This window comes from Pipra filicauda, unplaced genomic scaffold (assembly GCF_003945595.2).
Source record: "Pipra filicauda isolate LSUMZ 115617 unplaced genomic scaffold, ASM394559v2 scaffold169_size1572857_pilon, whole genome shotgun sequence".
Taxonomy (NCBI): domain Eukaryota; kingdom Metazoa; phylum Chordata; class Aves; order Passeriformes; family Pipridae; genus Pipra; species Pipra filicauda.
Genome location: NW_024104206.1, coordinates 274,351 through 290,505, shown reverse-complemented (window position 1 = coordinate 290,505; position 16,155 = coordinate 274,351). Strand labels below are relative to the sequence as shown.

The following is a 16,155-nucleotide window of genomic DNA, read 5'->3' as shown; positions in this document are numbered from 1 at the left end:
TAATTCCAGGTCATTTTGGAGAAAGAAATTGTTCCTTCATAATTTTGCATTGGAAAACTGCTGATTAAGAGTTGAAAAAAAAAAAAAGGTCTCACTTTTGCAGGTTAAAATATTCAGATTAAAGGATTAATGTGAAAAAATGAGGTCTAAACTTTCAATAATAAGGAAATACTGCTACAAAGTGGCAATTTCTGTTGTCTAAGGTGGTCTCATACATTTTTCCTAAGAAATTATATGTGGCTGTTCTTGTCATGATAGGAACTTATAATACGGCATTTAACTGGAACTTTATGGAATTTTACTTGTGTATTCTGGACTTTTTAAAACTATGCTAAAACCTGATAAAAATATTGTCCTATCCTTCCTATATCTTCATGATTTTAAGTATTTCTCGGTTTATTTTTTTGGGGTTGGTTTGGGTTTTTAAAAGCTTTGAATCCCTTATAGTATTCACAATAAATTCAGCTTGATTTTAATGCTTCTGCAGTGACTACTGCAAAGCTTCTTAACTTTTACACTATAATGCAGTCAATGTATTTATAGTTCTTGAAAATGTCACATGGCAATGTTATACCAGGGACAGCACATCTCAGAGACTCCTTAATATGTCTGCATTGTTGTATTCTATTTGTAGAGGCATTTTTGTCAGTGGCAATGAAGAAACAGAGCTGCTGCTGCAGCTCTTTCAATAACGTTCAAGCTTATAGTTGACCCGAGGGGCTTACATTATGACATCCATATTTAATTTAACAATAAATCATATTTTCATGGACTACAGTATTGCATTATAATCCCACTGTTTTATGTGGATGGTAATGCAGCAAAAGCAGGCTTGTACATATCTACAACACAGACTAAATGGTTAGTTCATGAGAGCAAGCTCAAAGTGTACAGTGATGAAAATATATAAAAGGTTTTGTAACAATTCTAAGAAGTCCAAGGGAAAAAGAACACAAAAAGCTATCCAGAAGGAAATGCATTTAACTTGAAGTTCAATTTTTTAAAATCTTCCTTAACTGCACCACCTTGCTTACTGTCAGTTTTAGTTCTGCTCTGCACTTCCCATTGCAGTCAGCATTCTCTGTATCTCATTTTCTCTTCTGCTTCATTCAAGCATATTTAAGGAGAAAATTAACACCATCTGAATCTTAAGCTTTACCCATCCTTTTCTGCTCACAATCATTTCTCCTATTTGCCCTGCATCCTTTACTGCTGACCTTCTAGCTGACTCCAAATTAAATGTTCATATGTTTCCTATTTACTTCCAAATCTAGTCCTGCTTGTTCACATTTATTCTTGCTCATCTTCCTTTTATTTGCCTCTGCTCATATCACATCACATCATCCTCAACTTCTTTACTTTCTATTTCTACTAACTTCCAGTGCCTACTTCTTGCAGCCCTCTGCAACCTAAAACTTATTTAATTAATTCTTCCCTCCCCTTCAGCATTATTAATAATCTTCTACCAGTCAGACTATGAAATACCTTCATTTCTTTTCTCCATCAGCTGCCTCTGGCAATAGTTTACCCATATTTGCACTGCTCTCCTCCACAGACTTTTTGAAACTAAATTATCTCTTTTAGAAGATTCCACTTTTCAAAACTAAATACTTTCAACTACTTTTTTTTGGCAGCATTGATCTTTGGTCTAGATGTCATGCTTAACATAAATTACATAAAATTAAGGAAGAGCAACTGTCGTAAAAACCATTTGCCTATTCTGACCTATGTTCTCTCTTTATCTCTCATCCAGCTTTTTGTTCATCATGTCTTCATGCATTGTATCTAAATTAGATTTTCAGTTCCTTGGGGTAAGAAGACATCACTTTCATTTATCTGTAAAGCACCATGCATGCTTATGGCTCTGTAGAGGTGCTAAATATGTATATCCACATTTTTGAAAATATTGATGCTTTTATCTATTCATATATTGCAAAAGCAACATGGCAGCAGTTGTACCCATCTATAACAGCAATGATGTGATTTATAGTAGCTGCATGCTATTTGCTTTCTGTTTTCTAGTTTGTATTTATATTGCTCTTTCTGGTCTTGTTAACTAACTAAAAAACAAAAATCTCAATTTTCTGTGACAGCATAGGGGTAACATACAGCAGTTTTACTACTTACTCATATACGTGATCACAGTCTTAGGTGAAGGATGATGTACCAACTCAAGACTGCTCTTGTCCTCTGAGATCTTGTAATTTAAATAGTCCTGATGACAGTAAAAATGTTAGAAATTTTGGACATGTAGCTTGAGAGATGTTGAAGTGTCTGACTTTCAAGTTACTAGAGCATAGCTCTTTCTAAAATGCAAGATCTTGAAAAAGGAAGATCTCTATTATTTTGAAAATTTTGGCTGTCAAAATTAACATAGTTAGTGTAAACATGTATCCTAAAAGCTAGGAAGGTTTTTAATGAAAAAAAGAAGATAAAATGGGGATGCTATCAATCCAGTACAACATACCAAAATATTTTTATTAACAAGTGCAGTAAAAACTGTACATATACTCTCCTTTGTAGTGAAGCATATTTATTTCTTTGTTAGTCCAAAAAAATACGTAGACATATCCAAATCCCTCAGCAGAATCCCTGAAGTCCCCTACCATGACTCAGAGCCCGCTGCATGAATGAGCCAGTACTAATAATTTCAAAAGTTAGGTCAAAAGATAAGAAACTGTTGTAGAGTAGACACTGAATGCAAAGCAATTAAACTGTTCTGCTTCATGTAACACTTAATAAATGGTTAAGCATTTAAGCATTGAATAAAGTGAACATCTTTGAGTACCCTGCTTTGCATCAATCTGAGCTGAAAACTTGAAATGGGTTGCTCATTCCTGGGTCAGTACACACAGAGTGGCCTTGACAAACTGTTTACTCAGAGTAGCAGGAAAGAAGTTACATGGGGATAATGTTACTGAAATGCCTTCATAGAGTGCCTTACAGCTGATGGATTTAATTATCTTTGCATAGAGGGACCTGTTTCAGCCAGCATTCCACCATGTTTTTTCAGTGAATAAAATGATAAAGATCAATCCAACTTAATTTCGAACTGCATATGTAACTAAACTCGGGTAAGGTTGCACTAGTAACAGTCAGACCACATACGTGTTTAAAAGCTTTGCTGGACTGAATGGTAAAGCTTAATTTTACTCAACTCTTGATGTTTCCCAATAAGCATCTACCTCCAAGTTAGTTCCCTTCATTCCTTACTAGGCATGAAGAGAACAGCATCAACAAATGCATCAAAGTGTGATTCATCAGACCTACCCTAAATGTTTACCTCAGGATAAGCCACTGCACATTGTAAAACATTGTAAAACAACTAGATTTGGTAAATGAATTCCGCTGCATCAAACACTGAGAATCCAGTGTTTTTTCATTTCTTTGCGTCTTCAGAGAAAGTCCAGATATCTTGTCTACAAAATTATAAGTAAAACTCCTTGAAAAAACTGCTGTCACATGCCAACTATTAATTTCCGGACATAGGGTCAGATATGGCACAGCCTCAGAAGTGCTCTCCTAAGACAGCTGGTAACTGGTCTGTCTGCTTCAGATACAAATGGGCCCCACCAGTTGATTTCAGTGCCAGAAAATTGTCCTTTGCATCTTGTACTTAGTTGTAGAAAAAAATGTAATTGGCATGGATGACAAGTGTAAATTGCAACTTTAAACAAAAAGGAAGAAGATAGAAAGGTAGCTTTTAAGTGAACATTCTAACAAAGTAAGGATAAAATAAAGAATATAAACAGCAAAAGTAAAAAAAAGGTATGAAGATGGAAAAATGGCTACAAAAAACTATTGAACTATGATATGACATTCATGATTGTGATCACTTTGGACAAATACAACAGGGATGCTGTTATCTAAATGAACTGGCATCTTCAAGTACATTTCACTGGATACATAGTGAGAAGACCTACTTTCTGTAAATTACCTTAGAGAATACTACCAACAAAAGGAAGGTAAGGAAGGAATTTTTAGAAGATTGGAAATTGGACCAATATAAAAACTATAGATAAAGCTTAAAAACAGAGCTTTATCAGTGCCGAAGACTTTTGACCACTTTGACATGAAGGCAGAAGCTGAGTTATAGTGACTTAATGGCCCTGTAGAGAAATAATTTGTTACACAGACCTCATTGTGTGTGAGAGGTTGTATTGTGCAAGAATAATGAGATGGAATTGGTCAGGTTTTTAGATCCCCTCAACTTTACATTCTTCACAGTGAGAAGTATGAATGATAACCACGTCTGAATGTGGTTGCTTTGCTCAATGAAGAACTTGACCTTACAAAACTGAGTTTAGAAATTATGTATATATGGAGCATCTTTTCATTTGTTTCTACACCAAGACGTGGGGCATAGCATTAAAACTATTTTTTTTCCTTTCAGCTAAACATTTTTTCCAATCACATCACTTTACTCTGATTTACAGAAGTTTTAGCTTCAAGAATCATTGGTCATTGCTGAATGAAAATAAGCACAAAGTAAAATTATATTAAGTTTGCACAATTGATCTTTCATAATTTTAAATATCTCCTTTTAAAATTTCCTGTAAAATCAGCCTGAAATACTCCCATCATTGACTGCCATCAAGTAGAGCAGGGTCACTTTGGGAAAATCCATTCTCAGTGATGTAAATTATAGGGTTATTATATGTATCCTAGAACAAGAGAGCAGAAGTTTTATTCAGAACAGATGTAAGAAAGCCCATAAAATCAGATGCATTACCCTCTATCTTTTCTAAGCTACAAACTAAAACTAGTTTTCACCAAATTGCACTGACCCTATTAACTTAATTTTCCATGAACTGACCTTTTATGACTAACAATGGAAAAGCAAAACTGTGCAAATATCCATGAAGACAGTGAAATGACTTATTTTAATGAGAAGACTAAAATATCTTTCCTGCATTAGCATCTGCTTATTGTCACTGCTCCTTAACCCCTTGGTACTGGCAGTCACCACATGTCCCATTGCCAGGAGTAGATGCATGCCAGGAAAGCCTTACTGCTGGCATCAGAAAGATCATTTCTGGAGTTCAAAAGATAACATAACACTGGTGTGTCATTTCGAACTGTAAAATTGCTGTCAGGTACAAAGGCAATAGGAAAACACTAAGGTTCCCACTCTTTATAGCCAACGAGCAAAAATTAAATTATGAATCCCAAGGTGACTTGTTTATTTATATCTTGTACAATGCCTTATGCCATTCAGATGGGCTCCTCAGAAATCTTCAACAGAATTCAGAGAGGTTCTATCAATCTGAGTTCAGAGCTATAGGCACAAATCCACAGTCTTTTCTCCAAATACCTTACCACAACTGCATCAACATGTGATTTTTATGCTTTATAATCTGCCTTGTAAGATCTGGTACCAATACTGGGGCTATACCTTTTTCACAACCACCTATAGCAACAACATAAGGCCCATTAGTAATGATCACTCAGTCTACAAATGTTCTGAAGCAATAATTTACATGAATATGAATGGCCTTAACAATCTTTTCAGATCTCTGGTGTCCTCTGTTTTCTAAGGATTGAGGTAAGCCAAAGTGATACAGGGAGCAGGATGCCATTTCCCAGGTTATTAATGGTTTTGCATTAATAATTGACTCCTGAAAATATTAAAGGGAACAAAAAAGCTTTAATAATAACTTTATTACATTTTATCATTTAAAGAAACCTCACTGCACATTTTCTCTTTTATAAAATGCAAATATTCCCTCTCAACTGCATGCTGACTACAGTTACAAGACCCTTGAGTTGGTAAAAATGCTCAGCACACAAAATCTTCCAACCAGGCACATAAAATGAAATGAGGATGCAAATTTTCAAAATAGATCAGTGGACAGCAATTCCCCAAGAGAAAAATAATTCTGATGGGTGCTGGTCACATGAAAATATAATCCTTTCATTTAAATGCCTGAATGGCAGCCTGACTGCATGTGCAAGATACAAGCGTGTTAGAAAAAGCCTGATGCTTGAGAGTGTTACAGGTAGATTTGTTCTAATGAAAGCATTTCTCTCCTTGAGAACTGTGTCTTTTAAAGAGTTTAATGCCACACTCAGCAAGGTAACTAAACTGATCTTTTATAATTTGAACTTGGTTAGCTGGATTAGCTGTTTTCTCTAGAATATTCTATTCTTCAGCATTGTGCCAGTATCAAGACAAAGATACTGTCATGTATTCAACATTTTGCAATAGTGTGAATTCAACAGTTCCCTCATTAGATCTATATGGGATTTAAAGCTTTTCATTGTGTTCTAGTAGATTTTAGATGGAGTTTAAGGCACTGGTTTCTTTAGCCATCAACTTGAATGGCTTGGCAATAGTTTATCGAAGAAATCATCTCTCATCCTTTTACACTGCCACTGCTGCAGACTGCTCGGTCCCTCTAACTGCAAGAAGGAATTAGCTCACCTCTCTAAAAGCTCATGACTTCCAACCTTTCTTGCCCCCTCTTGCTAAGACAGAGATCAACTTTAATTTCCTGGATGTGTTGTTAAAGTTGGCCAGCACTAGGGATGTATTTCTAGAGGCTTAAAAGGAATTCACCTTCTGTTCAGATTTAGCAGTGGCTGACATGAATATGTTTCCTAAAGGACTATTTTTATGCTGCTGAGAGGTCATTGTAAGTTTAAATATCAGGATACTTTAAGCTCTCAAATAGGTGTTTTTAATTTTGCTTACATCCAAACACAACTGTATTGCTTTTAAGCTTTCTGAAAACACTAGATATTGAAATATATCATAAGCTCTGGTTCAAAGAATATCAATTAACTTGCTCTTTAACTTGAACTGTCTGGTTTAGTGCGGTAATTGGAAAAGTCCAACAGTGGCCTTGAATTATTATTTGTTAAGCTTAGAGGCTCCAGCCAGGAATAGGTCTCTACCATGCTGGTGGAATATAGAAATCAGTCAGCCTTTGCTTCAGAGACTTGGGCTAAGTATATCAAAGTGTTTAATAACCTCAGAAACCTAAAATTCATAATATTTTTGTGAGTCTTAGACTACCATATATCCTAATAAGTCATAGGTGCTTATGAAATATGTATCCCAAGGTCTTGCTGTATTGAAACACAGAACTGAGAAAGGTCTACAGAAGTTGAAAGCACAGCAGAGAGGAGGAGGAGGAAGACTAAGTTGGAAGTTAATAAAATATATGCTTAGGAGGTTATGTATGGCTTAGATCATTATTCTTAACAGTTTTTGAACCAGAGATTTTGTTTAATCCAAAGCAGGAAACTTGTTCTATACTTTTACCATATATTTCCTGCTATTTTCAAGTTCAGTTTACTGTGTATTGATGTTTAAAAATGCCAACGCAGAACACCATACTACTTTCTTCCTAAAAGGATATATTAGACTTCAACTTAACCCAACTTCAAATGATTGATCTTAAGAATTTCTGCCAAATAGCTTCTGCCAAACAGCAATCAATTATGAACCCCAGATTTAGACAGTGCCTTGTCCTAAACAAACAAGTGCCTACACATCCCTTAGCACAGCAAGACTCAATAAGATTGTTTACAAAGTAATTCACAATAAATCTCACAGGTAGTTTGCTTTTCCTTCTGAATGCAGCACCAAAGAAACCACATTCTGAGGAAATACGTGCCTGTGTCTGAGCACGCACCCATGTAAAGAGAAAAGAATACACTAGAATTATAAATTTTGAAAAGAAAATTCTTACAATTTGCAAGAGTAATTAGCAGCAAATACATCTTCTTACTGTAACTTTTGAATGGAACCTGTTTGACTTCAGTGGGACTAGGTGTGTGTTAACTCTTTGCTGGTGGAACTACAAATTTGACTACATAAGCTTAAACTGTGAAAAAAGAAATCCTTTGCTGGTACTGGATCCTATTCTACCATATTGAGAGGAATGCTTACCTAGAGGACACCAGTATTTCTCATTCTGATTTTCAGATTATAAATTATACAGTACAATTTATAACATTTAAGTGCAACCAGCTATCATTTATTTTTTACATCTCAATTAAACACCAACATTGAAAAAGATTTATGCTTTTTATAGGAAATGAGGAGAAATAGAACTGCATCTCTGAAAAATGTGAATGTCAAGTCAATTTTCCAGGTTGTCTCATACCTTCCACAGTTGGCTGATCTAGTTTCTCTGTCTGTATCTGCAGGTCAGGTAGAAGCAGAAACACAGAAGAAAACATTTTTCAGAGGAAGTGTATTTATAAGGGTTTTGAGGAGATATTGCAAAATTTTGGGATTAGAGATATTAAGGACCACTTTGTCACTGGAAACTGAAGGATGTTCTTTTCTCTTTTCTGTCATTATCTCTCCCCATCCTGATTCCCCACCTTCATGCTGAAGTGAGGTAAAACATCAAATTCTCACAGACTCAGTACTCCCATGTCTACGACTTCTGTTTTCTTCTGCACCAACCCCTAATGTTTAGCAGCTGTTTAGCTGGGATGTTTAGCAGCTCACTTGTTCTGCACAGAGCACCTTCTAGGGTAAAAATAACTGTACAGAAATACTTTTAAAACTTGGTGTAAGCTTGAACCTAAAACCTGACATGCCTTAGGAACAATACATCTACAAGATCACTGCTTTAAAAGACCCTTACTCCACTAACTTAGAAACAGTGGTTTTAAAGGTTTTCAAATGTCCTACATCTTAGGTGTGAAATTGGTAGTGATTCATTTGGTGCGAATGATTTTATTTGAAAGGACATAGCTTTAAGCTTTCTAATTTTTCACATGCTCTTTGTAAAAATGTTTATATAGAAGATGATGGCCTTTCCATGCTATGCAGTTACAATTGCTTCAACAGATCACTGCACAAGAGAAGTGAACTCCTGCTTAATGAAATCTGGCCTACTTGGAGTTCCGCCAATGCCCTTTCGTTAAATGTAAAGTTCATAATATTAATCAGGCAACTGCTTATACTGGGGATCAAGTGAACATTTTCTGAAATTAAAGCTGAGTTTTGTCAAAATGTTAGCTTTCCTTACCAAGTGCATTCAGAATGTCTGCTTGCTATCTCCCACTCTGACAACTAAGTAACAAAGCCCATTCAGTCGGGAGCTCGGTGGGGTTTTACAGTGCCTGCAGCCCCAGCTGAAGGAATATCAGTACAGCAAAGAAACCACAACGACTCAGCCAAATTTAAATTCAACACACCACAAAAAGCGTTCCTAGGGAAAGGCAAGCTGTGCCAGTGAAAGCAGGCCATATATTGTAAATTTTGGTGGCAAAGAAAAGGCTTCCATTCAAGCCTCTCTGGGATACTGGCACGGTTTTTGCAATCAGGCTCTGGAGGGAAAAATGGCTGGTTGGTCTGTTTACAGCAGATTTACCAGCCCCCCTTTCTGAAATCTTGAAACAAAGGCTCCTCCACTCTCTGGTGAAAACCTTAATCTGCAGGATGCAGAGGATAGGCTGCTGTCTACTGAACAACCAAGCTCTACATGACCAAAATTCAGGAGGAAAATATTGCTTCTGCTAGTATCCACCTAGTACAGATAAGGATAACCTGAAGAGCATTTGCTAAGAAGTCCTATCCCTTGTAGCCTTTCATCCTTCCATCTTCAAAACAGGAAATGAAAAGAATTTCCAATGCAACTACTACCCTAGAAGTGTAACGATATATATCTTCTTGGTAGAACTGAGATGCAGAAGAGTAGGAGGCAGGAGTGAGATTCAGAGGTTCGTTCAAATATACCTTGATTTTTTTCTCCTTGGAACATTATCCTCCCAGCATACAAGAGACCTCAGCCAACTACTTTGATTCTCACATACTAGCTGGTTCAGCTTCAGTTGCTTTTATTCTTCACAATTCTCTTTATTTCTTCTTTCTTCCATTCCCTGTGTTCTGTAGGAACAACTACCCTTTCCTGTCTTTTCCTAGTGAGTGACCTTAATATCTCCCCCAGTCACCACCAATGGAATTAAAATAAATGAATCAGAAGTGAAGCAAATTTTATATCTGACTTCTAGCAATCTGACCAGCTTATTTATGGGCTGTATCCCTTTACATATTTACACTGCCTACTGAGTGAAAACCCTTCAGAGCAGGGTCTGGCTTCTGTTTGTCAGAGAACTAAGTTCCTATCTGAGTCTGAAGAATCCTCTCTAATTTTCTGAAGAAAAATATCTGGGAAAAGTATGTCCCTCAGTGCAAAATAATCAATCTGAAGTTCAGTACATTAGAGTATACTGATAAGCTATCTAAAGCACTTGCCAAATAAGATAACTTGTCTATTGTAAGTCATCCAAAAATATTCTCATGGCTAGGATCCCTGTAAGTATAAACATTCTGATGAAGTAAAATGATCTAGAGTTACAATTAAAAAAACTGGAGTAAGCAAAAAGATACATAGGAAACATAATAATAATCCTATCCCAAAAGATTGTGCTATCCAAGGGGATCTACAATATTAATTAGTAAGTTGTTGCAAACCTATAAAAAAATCATCCCATAATTACTCTGAAAAAAAGTTGCAATTTCAAAGCTACACTGCAGAATAGCATACTGGATTAATTATGCCAGACTGCAGCAATAACCTTGAATTAAAGCTGCAACCTTCTATTTTTAAGAAACAATTGCCTTTCTGGTTGATGAAACCTGTCGTCCCATCAGGTAACAGACGTGACCAGGAAAGAGAAAAGCGATAATGAGTCAATCCAAGCTGTTTGATACATTTCAAATCTTCCTCCCACAGAGTGTAGCTGCCACAAGCTACATCACCAGTCTGGTTCTTGAAAACTCGATCTCCTCCCTGATGGGTGAATATGTCCCAGACATTAGGGCCCTTTCCATCTGCATTCCAGCCTTCTGCTTGAAGAACAAAACTTGGTCGTTACACTTTTGACATCAAAAGACATATGTTGCATGTAAATATTTATCACAAAGTAGGCACAAACCCCTTAAAATCCCATGGGCAAAATGAGCAGTATTCCCTCCCTGCTCCTTACTTTAAATTAACTAGGAACTTCCAAGCATTAATACATATTTGCATTAGGTTTTGCAATTATTCATATTTTTGCTTGCTACTAACAATTTGAAAATCCTGTTTTAGAAAAGCATTCAGAGTTGTAACACTCTTCATAGTTCCTTAGCCAAAAATCAGATGTTTGCCACTCTTGAGATATTATAGGTTTTCACAAAGGGCATTTTCTAATGCAACTTCCATCCATAAATGTAAAAGATCGGTCCATATCAAAGAAAGCCTTTAGGGTATGAGAAATACATCCAACAAATAGGCACTTATGGCTTTCAGGATGTCCTTTGAAAAGCTTGACAGTTTGTTAAAAAGAAAGGAATGCCATTATGAGCCATGGCCCTAGGCATATACAAGCTGAATTAATAACACGACTCTGCAAAACTTCTGCTTTTTGTTTAGCCAGACATTCACAGAAATGAATTTTGAATGCTCAAAACCACTGCACCATTTTCCCAAAACTTTCAGAGTTTTGGGAAATTTCTTCACAATTCCAAAATTGAGATAAACAGATTACCTTTAAAATATTCAAAATTTAGTTTTTGTCTGACATTCAACAACATACAGTATTTAATCCAAATAAATGCACCTTTTTTATTACAAGTTTCTTTGTCTTTCCAGAGCAATGCTGTAGATGAGAAAAATATTTCATTTTTTTATGTGGAGAGCTCTGTAAACTTACTGTACGCCGTAAACCCCTGCAAAGTGTGATTTAATCATAAAATTGCAATTAACCTTAAAATGGCCAACCTCATTTACCACCAAGAATTTTCAGAGTCCCAGTGAATGCACGGTTCCAGGATTACTCTTTAAAAACTAAAATGACACTGTGTATTAAAATTATGTATAAATTAAATATCAGTTGGGTTGTAAGATTAATACCTATATAATAGCTACATATCAATCCTCAATAAAAGTGTTTTAATAATCAATTAGTATCATAGAAATTAGAGATGGAGGAGAACTATTAGGAGGTCATTGAGTCCATCCCCTGCCAATGCAAGATTGCTCCCTTAAGTATATTCAGTACTTAATACACATCTGTCTTATTAAATCTAAGTTTAATGCAAGGTTAAGCATATTGAAGACACTTAATTTAAATCGTTACTAAAATCTGTAATATCATTTCTATAACCTAGCTTTTCAAAGATCATTGTCACATTTCATGATCTTTACAGAATTTTATTGCAGCACACGAACACTGATACATCTACATTTGGTTGGTCAGTAAATTAAATTTTACATGGGACAACCTTCAAAGTAGGTCACATTTTAGATCCAGACAGTTTGAGCTTCTCTTAATCTCAGAATTTATCACAGACTTTGTGCTCTCTCTGTATGCTCCTTGGAAAAATACAGTACTAAAAGTTTTCTATATCCTGCATCTGACTTCAAACATGACTACTGAAATAAACAAATTTGAGAGAAGTGCAGAAAATAAAAAATAACAGTAATTCTTTGGTGGTACCTAGACTTTAGAAGCCTCTAAGAGCAGGCTTTTTGCACCATATCAATATGACGCAGCTCCTTTTTTAGCTATGGTTGGAGTTAAGGAAAGCCAAAAGCTGCCATAACGGGCAGCTAACACAGCTTCATTTAAGAACCATTATCTAGAGCAGATGCTGAATGATTTCTTAGTACCTGCCTGCCTTCCTCCAGCAAAGGAGATGGGAGGGAGGGGGAAAGGCATTGTTTTTCAGCAGAGTATACAGTACTACTCCAGTGGTCATTAGCCACTACAAAGCCCTGACTGGGGCTGTAGCAAACAGACCCACTTTCAAGCATTCCTCATACTGTTGGAAGAGCCTCTTTGTACAGCCCTGAGTATCTGAGCTACCTAAATAAAGAGTAGGAAGGAATTCAGCCAAGGCAACAGAAAGCTCTACATACACTAACACATCCTGCTGAGCCACAATTCATCTACACAGAGCTCTCTCTGCTCCAATGAACCAAGCTCGCACCTCTAAGTATGCTCAGAAACCTCCATGCTACACAGCACTTCATAGTGTAGACATAACCGAAGTTTTAGTGTGCTTTGGGGCAAGGAAAGAACAGTGATAAGGAACTGATTTTACATTTAAAACACTTAGGTAAGACTTAGATACCAAATCAGCACATGACATCATCAAATTAATAATATAAATTATTATGATACATGTTCCCCATTCTCTGCAATTATTACAACAGAACAAAATAGAATGCTTTTCCATTTAAGTGCAGCTAGTAAAGCAGGAATATTACTGATCAGAGTGTGCAAGTTTTCACGCACTTTTCCAAGTACACTTTTCTTCTAATTCAGTTGTGTTTTCACCTCTTGGAGTGAAATTTTCTTGGTCTGGTATCTGACCAAAAAGTGAAATTTTGTTAATGCAGTTTGACTATTTGGCATATGAAAGAAGTGAGAAAAATCACTTTTAACATTATAAGAATTTTCTGCAACTTTTCCCTCTGTCTCTCAAAAAAAAAAAAAAATCAAGCAGAGAGTTGAAATTTAGCATAGAAATGGCCCTCAGTAAGAAGAAGTGCTTTTGAGTGTTCTGGTGCAAATTGATTTTGATTTGACTGAGTCATGAACCTTTGAAATCTGCACTTTGAGCATGCAGAGTACAATTGGTATGATTTTTTAGCGCTTTGAAATATACAGAGTGGAGAAGGTTGTGCTGTGCATAAATACATAGCTTACAGTAAAAAAAATAAAGTAGTCTGTCAGCCCTTGCCTCATCCACTGTGTATCTTGTGATATGTGCAGCAACTGAGTTTGGACTCTACAAGAACTATTGCTTCAATCATGCTGCCTCTAAGTCGGAAGCTGCACAGCCTCCAAAGCTTTCAGGAGAAGGAATTCCCTGTTGAGTTTCTTACTGCAAGAAAAGGGTCATTTGAGTAGTGTCTAGACCATATTATAGATTTATTTTTTTTAACATTTTTTCCCCACTCAGAAGTCTTAAGAAAGCTCATTAAAAATACATTAAGAGAACATTAAAGTTGCACATCTAGCCACTCAAAAGGCAGGAAATTATAATGTCATTCTATATGCACACACGATTCACATTTTAAAAATTAGTTAGTAGAGCTGTGTGAATTGCAGGACTCCAGTTAGAATCTGGCCCAGAATATTGATTCCCTGGGAACAGCGAGCTGTGCAGTCTATTAGGTGAAGTGAACTGAGCTCGTTAAAAGGTACCGAGCAGGGGCAAGTACTCTCAATTTCAGCAATAACCAAGAACTAAAGGCTACATCCTCAAAGACAATTTAGGATCTACAACTCCCATTTAGGTACGGAAATCAATGGGATTTAAGTGCCTGTATGCTGCAGGGCATAATATGAGAAAATCAGGTCTATATGTATTTTGAAGATTTCTAAAGACACATTTATGAAAGGATAAAGTTTGGAGGGGTTATGGCTGTGAGTGTCCCTGTGTTTACATGTTTATGTGTTTACATTCCCTAACCTGCAGCACCTTTTCATATTCTGCTGGACAAATCACTTTATCAACCCCCCTATTCAGTTGGGAACATGACACATGTCCCTGGGGGATGATTTCCACAGATCCAACTGTTAACCTCTCGGTTCATTGTTTTTCATAATCTTTGGAGATGAGTTTCTAACCAAAGATTTCTAATGAGTACCACTGTCTGATGAGGCAATTCTCCTGTCCAGTCTCAGAATAGCCAATAGTAATCTACTTAAATTAGCTCTACAGAAAGGAAATATGCAAGAAATAATTGAAAAATTACTTATATCTGCTTTTTTCCACCCCACTTTCACTAGCTAGCTTCCTCCTCCATTTCCATTACCTAGCCACATTTCTGAGATTTGAAACATCCTTTACACTCTTCTTACTGCTTAAGTGAGAAGTGTTTAAACAGAAGTGCTACATGATTCGCATCAGATATAGTGTCTACATAACGAGGCAAAGATCAAACACTCTCCTTCCTGGATCCAGACTTTTCGTTCACTTGAAACTTCCTTAACACTTCAACAGCTAAAAATTGACACCTTCAATTTGATATGCTGCTGTAGCTGCACCCCAAGCAAATCCAACTGGAAAAGCAATATCCTCTGGCACCAGTTGCAGAGGACAGGTGAATACACAGCATTATGTGTGCTGTGGAGATGCTGGCTTCATTTGCAGACAACGCTTTCTGGCTTGATCGCTCTTCCACTTTTTACAAGCAGATTCTAAAGTGAAGACAAAAATAAACCCTGTGCAGCTTCACACACTGAAGGGTAAGCCATGCACCTTGCATATCTCAGGATTAAAGCAGAGAGGTTCAGTCTGTTATTAGTGAAAGTGGAAAAGGCAGCAGTGGAAAAGCCCAGGGTGGTCACGGTAAAGGGGCTCCTCCTAGTACAAAGCATTAGTACACAAAACAGAACTCTGTTTCCCTTCACTTCCCTCTCACCTCCTACCTCCCACACAGAGGACTTTGTGGGCCCTCTACACAACATAATTCCTTTAGTCACCAGGCAAAAACTAATTTCCTCCTCTTCCAGTAAGCTTCAAAATCCAGCAACCCCTCTTCTTTTCTGGCATCAAAATTGTTTTTCTTTTCCTTCCCAACACCAAAAAAACTTGCCTGCAGTGGCTAAGAAAGGATGTTTTAGCCATTACATGTTTCACAGGGGAAACCAATGAGTAGAAGAGCAAGATTTGTATGGGAGTACAGACAGAACAGCCATCTTTCTCCTTCTTTAAAACTCCGTGGATGCTCATTTTTTTTAGCGCAGCAATGACAACCTTATGGCATGTGTGCCAGAATCAGCATCTGCAAAACAGCCCTCAGGTCTCTTCCTCTACCTTCTGTCAATGCTGTTACTGCTCTCCTGTCAGCGGGCTGAAAAGGGAGTAGCAGCAGGAGGAGAGTCAGGTAACAAGTGAGATGGGTTGAAAGTAGCTTACTGTCCCCTCCCAGAAAACTGCAACACCTGGCACACTAGATGGCACTACTGCAAATTTTTATTTATTTTTTTTTTTACTTACTGGAGCTTTCCCCCCATTTATTATATCACTACATTCGCACCGCTTTTGCCAAGGTCAGTATCTGCACGTATTGGACTGCAGGCTGTAATGTACGACCACTAGCATTTTTTATTTTTTACTCACTTCTTGATTTTGAAATCTTTCTGGGTGAGGACCTACTTCTGCAAAGTATTTTACATGTAACTGAC

The 16,155-nt window shown here is 36.8% G+C and overlaps 1 protein-coding gene across 1 annotated transcript; it reads right to left on the bottom strand.

The window, feature by feature from the left end:
• Positions 1-4,529: 4,529 nt before the first annotated feature.
• On the bottom strand, positions 4,530-15,435 carry LOC120322918 (cytosolic beta-glucosidase-like). The gene is given in 5 exon segments (XM_039379484.1): positions 4,530-4,664; positions 5,481-5,618; positions 10,515-10,816; positions 14,983-15,045; positions 15,390-15,435. Coding segments are annotated over 5 exon segments (684 nt in total).
• Between the last annotated feature and the right edge of the window lie 720 nt (positions 15,436-16,155).